This window comes from Oncorhynchus mykiss, chromosome 13 (assembly GCF_057628025.1).
Source record: "Oncorhynchus mykiss isolate SJ-2025 chromosome 13, ASM5762802v1, whole genome shotgun sequence".
Lineage (NCBI taxonomy): Eukaryota > Metazoa > Chordata > Actinopteri > Salmoniformes > Salmonidae > Oncorhynchus > Oncorhynchus mykiss.
In genome coordinates, this window is record NC_143034.1 from 21,963,384 (window position 1) to 21,974,753 (window position 11,370).

Consider the following 11,370-nt stretch of genomic DNA (forward strand, 5'->3'; position numbering starts at 1 on the left):
TTAAAACGTATAGGGAAAGTTCTTTCTTCCGGATTAGCGGCTTTCATGCAATTGCAGTAAACCGCAACACAAACGCTTTAGTGCTTTCACAAGAAACGTAAGTATATATTAGATACTTCGACTATCACTCCCTGCATATTATTTTCAGCTGCTAACATGTCGCTACTTTTTCAGTGGTTGCAAATAGTTGCAGTTAAAAGAAACCGGCTAACAACTAGCGTTAGCTAGGCATTGTGGGTCAAGCCTCCTTGTACTTGTGGCCTCTGTTTCACTAACTGGTTCTTTGTCCCTTTGAACAGTTTGGTGGGTGTGGGGGGATTGGCACCTTGTTAGCCAATTAGCTAGCTAGTTGTAATGTAACTAGCTGCATAGATGGTTAGTAAATGAATGCATACAATAGTATTGAGTTGTTTCATTGTTAAACATTTATATTTAATAATCTTATAGGCATTATAGTTTCAAGTTTGTCACGTGCAAAATTAGTGTTAACGTTAGCCTTGTTAACGTTAGTTCCAAACCCAACTATGTAGTAATCAGTATCCTGGCACTTTAGTGAAACGTTAGTATTTTAATGGCTCAAACAGTTATTTGACAAGGACCGTTGAATGTCAACCGAGTATAACATTTCTTCATTGGGCAAGGCTACACTGTAAACCCTTTGTTCTCACGCACAGCCTTGAGAACAACTGCCTTGCATGTGACTAGGCTTGGTATTGGCAAGTTGATCCTGCAGCATTGTACAGCTAGGTAGGTAGCACAGCACTGCAGTAGAATTAAGATCAGTGTAAAAACATTTTAAAAAATGGAGCTTTGAGCATTTTGTCTAAAACTTTTCATTTTATTACTTTGACTGATTTACTTTCCATATGCTTGTTACAAAGGAGTGAGAGGCTCCTGGATCATAGCCTACTAGACTACTAGACAACCTATTTGCTTTGCCATATTGAGATGAAGTTCCACGCTGTATTGATTCACTATTTGACATTTCTGGGTCGTTTGTCTTTCCCAGTGAGCTGTCATTGTCACCACCATGTCATCTGGAAACGCTAAGATAGGCCACCCGGCCCCACAGTTCAAAGCCACCGCTGTGGTGGACGGACAGTTCAAAGAGATCCAGCTGTCTGACTACATGGGTAAGGACTTGATGATTTTCTCTAAATGACTATTTTTATTGGCAGGTCAGTCGTTTACAGGTTACCATCTAACAGCAAAGTTGCTAAAGCATCAGAATGTTACCATGGTTACAACCATGGATATCAGTCTGAAAGAAGTTGATGTAAAGAGGCAGTAGTCTCTACAAGCCAGAATGTTGTATAAAATTATATTTGAGATTACTTTACTGGTTGTACTTGCTGTTGGTACTTTTGGCGGTAGGAGGAGGACTTATTTTCGGCGCCGGTAGGTCCAAATGTAACCGAAAGTAGTCGACCACAGCTCGTTTCTTCACAATCAGCTAGCAGTGTTTTCCATTTGGTTTGATTCGGTTAGACTAGGCCATATTGAGCACGTGTTTGTCATGTGCAAATTGCGTCAGTATTGAAATCAAAAATCGGAAGTACAAACAGTTATACAGACCAGTGTTCTGAAAGTCGGGTTGATAACACTACTCTGGGTATTGTGTCTAAATTTGAGTAGCTGAAGGACAAACTACACAGACAGCGGGTAGAGCAAGTTTAAATGTGATTTTATTCAACATTCTGGCTTAATGACCATTTTCACACGTCACAGGCTGTATACACCAATTAATTTGTTTTTACAGCCTGATTAATCAGACTAAGGGTCTTCATTGTCTTTAACAACCATGCTGCACTACTCATGACGGCAGTTTTAACAAGGCCAGTCAGCCGTGTGTGTGTACAGGGTACAGAATAGTTAATATTCTGACCGGCTAGAATGTAACGGTCTTGTCACCTTCCAGGATGCAAGTACATATCTTCAAAAGAATAGGCTAGAGTACACTACTAGCACCCGGAGCCAAATCAGCTACTCAATGTTATTGCTGTTCCAAGAGACTAGGCCTACATGTACCCAAACACACACTTCTGACTCCTCTCCTGTGTGTCCCCTCCAGGGAAGTACGTGGTGTTCTTTTTCTACCCACTGGACTTCACTTTCGTGTGCCCCACTGAGATCGTGGCCTTCAGCGACCAGGCCGAGGAGTTCCGCAAGATCGGCTGTGAGGTGATAGGCGCCTCCACAGACTCTCACTTCAGCCACCTGGCCTGGTAAGAACTGGTTTAGACTTTTGAGCATTGGGTTGTTTTAGTCATTTCTGTTGATGGAAACTTTAAAGGCACGGCGACATACAATAGGGTTGACTATTCCTGCACCTCGATCAGAAAGGTCAGCCTCTTGACCTATTTCAACTGATGACAAATGTATCCGTGCATTTCTGTCTGTGTAAAATGCTCTCCAGTTGTCCACCTGCCAATCGTAAAAAATTTAACAGGCTTTTGAGTACACTCTCATGCTCTGGCTATCTCGCCTCTGCCTGCTGTACTGCCTAGTGGTGATAAGTGCCATAGCTCTTAGAAGAACTAACGGTCACTGGACTCAATCCAACAATGGTTTTAGAATCCTCCCTCTATGTAGTTTACATTTGCATTAATTGTTCATTTACTTTGACTATTACTGTGTGAATGTCAGAATTCTTAATTTGACTTTCTGTTACCATGTGATGCTCACTACATTCTTTAATGAAGCTGAAACAAGGGCTGTTTTTGATTTTATGATGACATTGTGCCCTTTCCCTCTCCCTCCCTATAGGATCAACACCCCCAGGAAGCAGGGTGGTTTGGGACCAATGAACATCCCCCTTGTGGCTGACCTCACCCAGTCTATCTCCAGAGACTACGGAGTGCTGAAGGAGGACCAGGGCATCGCTTACAGGTCAGTTATTTACGACACTGCCGTCAGTAGTGTGTTTTTGAAACCTCTGTATATAAAGGTGCCATTTGAAGTTTAGTGTGCACTTCCAAGGTTATTGTTAAATTAATGTATTTAATTTTGCATTTGATTCACTTTCATGTTGGCTGACTTTTGGATTTTACTCTTGTATTGGACATTGATTCAAGCATGTAGTCTCAGATGCCCCATGTGGCTTTGTGACCCTCACTGTCTGCTTCCTCTCTCCCTCACTCTCTTAGGGGTCTGTTTGTGATTGACGACAAGGGCATCCTGAGGCAGATCACCATCAACGACCTGCCAGTGGGCCGCTCTGTGGACGAGACCCTGCGTCTGGTGCAGGCCTTCCAGCACACAGACAAATACGGAGAGGGTAAGCGATTAGCAGGTTTTTACACGTTTTTGCTACCTAGTTCTTATTTCAAGAACCAGCACAGGGCTCTACAGTGCGACAACTTTACTCGCATATGCTGTAAAATATTTACCTGTGCGACCTGGAATTTTTGTTCCCCTACATTCTTCACATGCGTGCCCCTTCTAAAAATAAATGTTTTAATAAAAAGTGTGCGTAGAGCCCTGCAGCATCTGGATCTAGTCTCATTGCTATGCACACAGGACACTTCCAACACCTTTATTGTTTTAAAGGCATGAAGTCATTCAGTTCAGAGCAAGCAATACTTTTCTCTTTACAAAATCTAATACCATTTCATTAGTCTGTTTTAATATGGGAGCTCACTTTCTAACATGTGGCATGTGTTTGGAAAACATGGAATTTTTACCATTGTTTGAATATTCCATGTCAGTGTGACTCATCCTGGGCTTGTCCCTCTCTTCCTGTGACAGTGTGTCCCGCTGGCTGGAAGCCAGGCAGTGACACCATCGTCCCCGACATCCAGAAGAGCAAGGAGTTCTTCTCCAAACAGTGACAACACAACAGAGCCTCAGGCTGTGTCAATAATGGCACCCTATATAGTGCATATGGACCCCGGTCAAAAGTAGTGCACTTTATAGTGAATAGGGTGCCATTTCTGACCCACGCTCAGTCTCTCCTGAGATGTCCTAGCACTTACCTTCAGATGGGAAGTCCTCCCTTCAGCAACAGTCTCTTGGTGTCCAACCCACACTTATACATAGGTTTTAAAGAACTTGTTAGACTCCCACACTTCTATCTGTATGACAAGTAAGCTACTGGTGGAAAGTTTATTCTAGTCCCATGCACTGAAAGTGTTTGTTTGTGCTCTTCTCAAGTGTAAAAAAAAAATAAAAAAAAGCATTGAGTATTTTGTACCTCACAATTGTTAACTATTCAGTCTACTGTCACGAGACATTAATAACAACAAATGGGGGAAATAATGATTTACATGTTGGCAGTGTTTGTCTGAAAAATAAAACTAAGTGAAGGTGGTTTGTTGTCATGTGTGAAATTTAGTTTTGACCACTAGGTGGCGCTCTATCCACGTTGCCAGATTCTCTCCTAAATCCGTTGACATCTGTTTCAACAATGGTAGGTGGTGATCTAATAAAGGTTTTGTAAGATTGTGTAATGTGGAGAATTCCCAGCACAGTCTTCATCAGTAGGATGTCTTGGATTGGATTCCTTGACGCAGGCTACGTTATAAAAGCACTGTCAGTCATCAGATGACACCTTTTCTATGAAGTTGGGCTCCAAATAAATGAAGAGAACCTACCGCTCTCCGCAGCCAACCCCTACCCTGCTTCCCCTAGATCATTGGCTAAGTGTTAAGAGGATATGAACTCCGGCCGAGCTCTAGTTTAGATAGGTAATATGGATGTCTTCCTTTGGATGGTTGAATTAAGAACTTTGCTCGAGCTCTGCTGATATCAATGATATGGTCTTCAGTTGGTCTATAACAGTCCTACACTTTTCCTGTTTAACTTATTGGCAAGGCTATTTGCTGAGTTACATTAGACTTTGACTGTTCAGAGACCTGTACAAGGTTACTCCCACGTAGCCTACCAATGTTTAGTTTCCTTTCTCACATCAGCAAAGAACATCGTTTGCTTTGCTGGAAAATTGACCCGTGTATTTTTATCTCGACATTAGTATCGCATAGGGTTGTTTTGGGAACTTAAACACTGCGGTGGCTGACTAGGGAAACTCCCCCCGTCTTTAAATGCTTGCCATTGACAAACGTCTCTTCACACGCACAGTATGGTCTAGTAGTAAGGTCTCTCGAAAACGCGCCGCTCTACTGACGGGCAATGTAGGTGGGGGTTCACGGAAATCTTCCCCCTGCTGTGACGTAATTCAAAAAAATACCATATTTGTCAATACGTATGTACGTCAGAGGGCAAACAACACAACGCGGGTACGTCAAGCCCCGTTTCTGTGTTGGTTGATTAAAAACAGAAACCGTTCCTGATAATTTACTGGTTAGCGTGGGAAATGTCAATGTAATTATGTATCCATCTTAACACACCTACTTCTACTTATATAATGTTAACACTAAAGCTTGTCATGAACACTATAGCTTAAATGTAATATATAGGCTTATGCTATATCTAATTCATAGGACTCGTTGGTTTGAGAAATGTCAATGTAGTTATGTAGAAAGGATACAATGTAAAATAGACGAGGGTAAATGTTAAGATTTTACTTAAATATATACTGTACAAGTAAAAAAGACAGTGAGGATCAACCTGACGTAAAACAATAACTTATAAATGGAATGCATTTCACAAATGACAGTTCAAATGAATAAAAAACAAATGTAAACAGGCAAAGTCATTACTGGAGGACACTGTATATAACTTGTTCAGAATGCCCCGAGTGTTATTAGTCTTAATATTGTGCACGCGGTTCCCCATGTCCATCATACCCTGGAAACCAATAGACAATGCAAAAAACATAACCAACTTTTGAATATTTTCAACATGAAAACACAAATGGTAGTTCACTCAATTGCTGTCCCAACAGTGCAGTAAGTTCTGATTGCTTTAACAAAGGAAAACAAATGTATTCCCTATTATTGTCCAGTGTTTATTTTATAGTCCATCGTTTTATAGTTTTCAAAACGACTTGATCTTGGATGTCAACATGAGTTGACAGCCAGAACTGACGTGTGTCATAACTTTCTGTTTGAGTTGAGCTACCTGCTCGCGCAGGACGGAAGCTGTGCTGGAGAGCCCGGCGTTGTCTGTCTTCAGAATCTTCACCTTGTCCTCCAAGCGCGAGATGCGCTCCAGCTTGCGCTTCCGGCACTTGGTGGCTGCCAGGCGGTTCCTTAGCCTCTTGCGCTCGGCCTTGATGCGCTCCTGGTTCTCCATGTCGATTGGGGACAAGCCGCAAACTGACTCGTCGTCGCTGCTCTGCATGTCTGGAACGGTCTGGGGCTCCTCTTTCAGCCCCGAATATCGCTGTGCGTGTATGCCTGCTCCGGATAGAGGGTGCTGGAAGTGGTGGGATGGGTGCGCCGCGGCTTGGTGGTGCTGGTACTGGTGGTGAGGCAGGTAGCTGATGGTGGTGGAGGGGTAGCTGCTGGTTGCAGGTGTGAGGTTAGTGTGAGGGCCACAGCTGTTCAGGGTGGTGTACTCCAGGTGCTCCGGCTGCATGGAGGAACCAAACACGGTGGAGGCCACAGTGCACGTGGAGACTCCACCGGTTCCGATGGACACGTTCGGTGGCGGCATCTGGTTCATCTTGTGGAGGTCGTCCAGAGCTTTAACGAACCCGTCCGCGAAGCCCTCTTGTTCCTCTGTGATTCCCCTACTGTAGAAGTACTGCCCAGGTGTCGGTGTGGTAGTGATGACACCGTTGCTGTTCTGGATGATCAATCGCTCCAGTTCAGGAGAGGCGAGCTTCAGCGAGCCGACTTCTGATGCGCCCCCGGTCGGATAGAATTCACTCTCGTTGCGCAGCTGAGCCTTGAGGCTTTGGTTCCGATAGTTCTCGGCGAAGTTCAAGTTCATGTTCTGCTTGAGGAGCTTGTAGTCGTGCAGGGCAGCGCCTGAATGACCATAAGCAGAAAGAAACGAGTCGTCATGATAGAAAGGCTGTTCCATTATTGTGGACATTATTCAAATATTGCTGGAATTCTTCAGTGTAGTAGCTGAATTTATAAGTCCAAAAAAGGGCAAGCCCTCTCGAGTGTCTTTTCAGCAACCAAACGTTTCCGCAGAAGGTATATTATAATCAAGCCCAAAGTTATCAATGTAGAACAGAGCAAAACTTCCAAAATAGTGGAACTGTACTGTACCGAGTCAATAGTCGTCGGGTTTTTTTTCTTGAACGTTGTATTCAAACTGATGTCCGGTGACTAATTATTGGATTCCACACAGTCTTTCGTCCCGTTGATATTTCTTTGCGAACTGGAATGTTAGTTGTTTTCACGCTGGTTTAAACTCGTGTCCTACCAGTGTTCATGCGATACAGGCAATTTATACACTTTATAGTGCAAGAAACGCACCGATTGGCCAGCCCTTGTTCCACGCCCTGAAACGTCAGCTGCTCGATGACGTTGTTGCCAGGAACTGCTGAGATAAACAAGACTTGAGAGTGGAAAGTGATAGGCGACGTAAATTATTTTATACATCTATCTGGCTTAAATTGTAGTGTTATTTGCGTCGAACCTCCACTTTCGGATTCCTTTTGACTTCATATATTGATGTGGATATAATCTTGAGGGCTATCTTTATAACACCGTTATGAAGGGGGCATTGCCAGTTGTATATAATATTATATTGATACATTTCAGTACTCTACATGTATTGATAGGCTACATGTATTTTGTGCCTATTAGGGTCCATATCAGAAAATATCACTGACACATTTAGCTGATTGAAGATTGCCTTACAATTACATCAGCTTGGGTCATTTACCTAAGAAAACTATAGGTATTCCTCAGGCTAAGAACACGACTATTTAGCCTATGCAATGTCATTGTATAACTTGTTGAACAGTAGCCAAATTCCCCTTCCCATCGCCTTGTATCCACACAGTGTTCAATAGTGTTCGATTGACAAGGCGCAAGGCTGAGTCATGGCAACGAAATTGATAGCAAGTCCATATTTGGTTATCCTGGCGCATCAGTTCCTGCTCCGTGTGAAAAGCGGGAAGCCACTCCCAGGTTGGACCGCTTCCAGGAGCAGGCCTCCCGGCGGGAAGAGGCGGAGTAGCCGTGCTATACTCCGAGTAGAGCAGAGGGAGGTGGGATGTGGAGGAGAGCAGAGGCTAGAGTTGCAAGGTAGTGCGATATGTCCAAAATAGTTTATTCAGAACAAGAATAAGACTGGCACCATCACGATCACATGTGAAAAAGTGGTTGTGGCCCACATAGGCCAGTAGGCCTATTATTTATCATGTATTGGAGTCTTTCCTTTTCATTTTACGCATGGTTATGAATTTATTATGGGGTGGAAAAGTAGTTATGTCCAGAATATCCAAATCAGAAGAATTGCTGACCCCATAATGATGAAACCTGAAAAAAAAGTGGTTTGGGATGCTTTTTATTCTTACAATCAACCTTTTTGAGTCTTTATTTTTTCCTTTTACCCAGAGACAGAGGCCAAGCAGCATTATTTTATTTCGTATTAATTGCTGTAAGCATCACGATGACACTTAGTGTGGTTTAGGCTTTTTTTGTAACAGCCTTTGGTATTTTACGCATGTAAAGGCCAAGCCAGACTTTTAAATGTATTATAATATTAGCTGACAAACAGCTATTTTCTGGCCTCAGGTGGTGTTTTACCTTGAGAAACGATGGTAGCAACAAAACAACAGAGCAGGAGACCCCTCTATCCGAACACCTGTTTTTGGTTCGAGGAGAAAGACGTATCTGTCTCCTGAGTAATGGTAATGAGGTCTGAATCATTCTCTCATCCAGAATAGAAGAACGGTCGAATGGAACGATGCAGGCATCCGCCCACGCGCCCCTAGTTCTCCAAGTCCAATCTCCATGTTCGACTCGTCCCAACCTTCCACCCATATCCTCAGGTGGAGTAGCAGTCTACTATGTTGTCTATACCTGTATGCCCATCAGGGGAACAGAACGATATCTGACAATAACTCTTAAAAACACTTTCATTGTAATTTCCTTCAAGCCGTAAATACTGTTTTTTATTATTTTATCATTTTTTTTCCAATCAGATTTTTTGCAGCACAAGCAAATGTGCTCAGTACGAATGTTTTAATATAATTTATGTGTACTCAGTTTTGGTATGGCAATGTGTCATTTGCCAAGAAATATGACATATGTCAATTACGCACTGACAAATTTCCTGACAACAATTTGACCACAGACCTTGCAATGTATAGATAAGATAGCTTAAGTAGAAAATACTTAAGAGCCAATAATCGATGACTTACATGTATTATGATTGGACTTGAAATCATCGGTTCAGTGCGTCTAAGATATTATCAATTTATTATGGCCATAAAGTGATGAGTAAAATGTGTTAATTATTTACAGACAAATGTTATGGTTATATTTCGTCTAGGTAAATTCATGAGTAAGCGCATTGTTTGTACTATAAAGACACTCATAGTAAAATAATGAGATGAGTTTGAAGGGGAAACACCATAACGATGTTGTGGCTAGACAGAAACATTCAAGTTATAAGCGAAGTTGTTTGATAACTTCTGTCAAAATTGTATTCAGGAAAGCAACTTCCGTTAGGCTTACCTTTACTTCCGAGCATCTGCCATGTCTTTTGTTGTGCACCCAATTCTGTGACCTTTTGTGCTATTTTTAGGCAACTTGTTCAATAAAATTTGCACCACATGAATTGATCCCTTGTGATCATTTGAAAGGGAAAAAAATACGATTAATATTCTGTATCTGCAATTAGAAAAAAAAAAAAAAAAAAAGGTTTTCCCCATGAGAAATGTTTTCAGAAATATCTCCATTGATTATCTTTCTCAAGCCAATGCTGACTCTTAATACTTTTCTTTATGGGAACTAATGCTCAGCCTAAGTGGTGGTCAGCCCATGGGTCCAGCCCCCAGGACATGTCAATTAGAGGTCACCCCTACACACATGAAATATTGACCTTATTTACATCTGCCCTTCTTCTCTCCTGTCAGTGAGTAAACTTCAGAGGAACAGCATGATGCATAGCGGCTCTTGTGACTTCTTGCTCTTTTCTCCACATCCCCTTCTCAATATGCATTGGGGGAGAAGGTTAGAGGGGAGTGAACAAGGATCCTCCGCAAATGTGGTTCGAGAAGGAGACGAGAATGTGAGGAATGAAGGAAATATGAATTGAGAAAGACCCAGTCACCACAGCAGTGGTCTACTCTTGACTTGAGAGAGGTCACTGACCAGTCTGACCTCATTCATTAAAAGGCCAAGAAGATTGTCAAAAATCAATAGGGATCTTGTTCATTGTGGGTCTATGATCTGTGACATGGTGTGACATTTTTGTTTTGGGGGGGGGGTCCCACTTAGTGAGTGGTTATTAAGTAATTATTAAGTAATTACTCACTAGTTATAGGCCTAATAATGGATGAGGGAGTTGTGGAGTGGTCATATAAGTGCACTGTTTCCAGTTTATCAAGATAGACATGGATATTTGTTTTGCTTCCGTTTACTCAAAAATGTATTCAATATTTCATGAGAAAACAGGTGTTTTCAGCACTTTATTTTGAGACAAGATTTCTCCTGAACACAAATAGAATTCTCTTCTTTCCCCCTTTCTCTCTCTTTCTCTCACACCCATCACATGCATAAGCACACAGACTCACTTGAGCCCATACTCGCTCTCTCACACAGACATACACACATCACATGCATGCTCAAACACACACACACAGTTCACAGCTCATACGGGCAATTTAGTCATTTTTGTTGAGTGAGGGTAATTTAGGACGACAGATTTCATTTGCTTTCTGAGGAAGGTGAAAGATGGGAAGCAAAATGTGGGAGAAAAAGGCAGTAAAACCATAGAGCCCCGTGGTGTTAATCACTCACGGTGGTGAGCATGATGCAGGCGTGTGTGTGAGCGTGCATGAGGCCTGTGGTGTTAATCACTCACGGTGGTGAGCATGATGCAGGCGTGTGTGTGAGCGTGCATGAGGCCTGTGGTGTTAATCACTCACGGTGGTGAGCATGATGCAGGCGTGTGTGTGAGCGTGCATGAGGCCTGTGGCAGAGCTGTAGGAAAAGAGGGGCAATTAAACCTGGTCACTCACTATTGGGCCCAAACATCACTGGGCCCAAACATCACTGCCCTGCCATGGGTGTTACTCTAGCACTCTGCCCTGGGCTGGGCGGAAGGGCTGGAGAGAGGAAGAGAGAGAGAGAGGGAGTGATGGAAGGATATTGTATGAGAACAGAAGGAGAGTGGTAAGGTCAAGCAAGGCTTTGAAAGAGAATGAGGAAAGGATGCAGCATGCTTAGGCAGTCTAGCCTAGCTAAGGGTGTGTTTGTTAATTCACTCTGGCTATCTACTCCGATTTCAGACGTTGAATATGGCCGGTGTCAGTAAATGTGGGTAAAAATAAGCGTA

The 11,370-nt window shown here is 42.7% G+C and overlaps 2 protein-coding genes across 6 annotated transcripts; one reads left to right on the plus strand and one right to left on the minus strand.

The window, feature by feature from the left end:
• Positions 1–29: 29 nt before the first annotated feature.
• LOC110485699 (peroxiredoxin-1) lies at positions 30–4,308 on the plus strand. 4 transcript variants are annotated; one of them, XM_090195746.1, is made up of 7 exons: positions 30–97; positions 675–747; positions 1,010–1,133; positions 2,072–2,225; positions 2,767–2,889; positions 3,147–3,277; positions 3,748–4,308. In XM_090195746.1, exons 3-7 carry the CDS (start codon positions 1,031–1,033, stop codon positions 3,828–3,830), a joined length of 594 nt encoding a protein of 197 aa, XP_090051872.1. In that variant the 5' UTR covers positions 30–97; positions 675–747; positions 1,010–1,030; the 3' UTR covers positions 3,831–4,308. The 4 variants fall into 4 exon arrangements, with proteins under 4 accessions (XP_090051872.1, XP_021412504.3, XP_021412501.3 ...); XM_021556828.3 differs by lacking the exon at positions 30–97 and adding an exon at positions 247–375; XM_021556829.3 differs by lacking the exon at positions 675–747 and having other exon boundaries at positions 30–375.
• Positions 4,309–5,504: 1,196 nt separating this feature from the next.
• Positions 5,505–7,276, minus strand: LOC100136256 (junB protein). 2 transcript variants are annotated; one of them, XM_021556140.3, is made up of 2 exons: positions 7,122–7,276; positions 5,505–6,872 (listed from the first exon to the last, which is right to left on the minus strand). In XM_021556140.3, the coding sequence occupies exon 2, from the start codon at positions 6,832–6,834 to the stop codon at positions 5,935–5,937; it is 900 nt and encodes a 299-aa protein (XP_021411815.1). In that variant the 5' UTR covers positions 6,835–6,872; positions 7,122–7,276; the 3' UTR covers positions 5,505–5,934.
• Between the last annotated feature and the right edge of the window lie 4,094 nt (positions 7,277–11,370).

Excerpts from the sequence above, each read along its gene's own strand:
- LOC110485699 (XM_021556829.3), top strand. The coding sequence starts at position 1,031 with ATGTCATCTGGAAACGCTAAGATAGGCCACCCGGCCCCACAGTTCAAA. Across the intron at positions 1,134-2,071 it reads CCAGCTGTCTGACTACATGG|GGAAGTACGTGGTGTTCTTT; the intron begins GTAAGGACTTGA and ends TGTCCCCTCCAG. Across the intron at positions 2,890-3,146 it reads GACCAGGGCATCGCTTACAG|GGGTCTGTTTGTGATTGACG; the intron begins GTCAGTTATTTA and ends TCACTCTCTTAG.
- LOC100136256 (XM_021556140.3), bottom strand. The coding sequence starts at position 6,834 with ATGAACTTGAACTTCGCCGAGAACTATCGGAACCAAAGCCTCAAGGCT.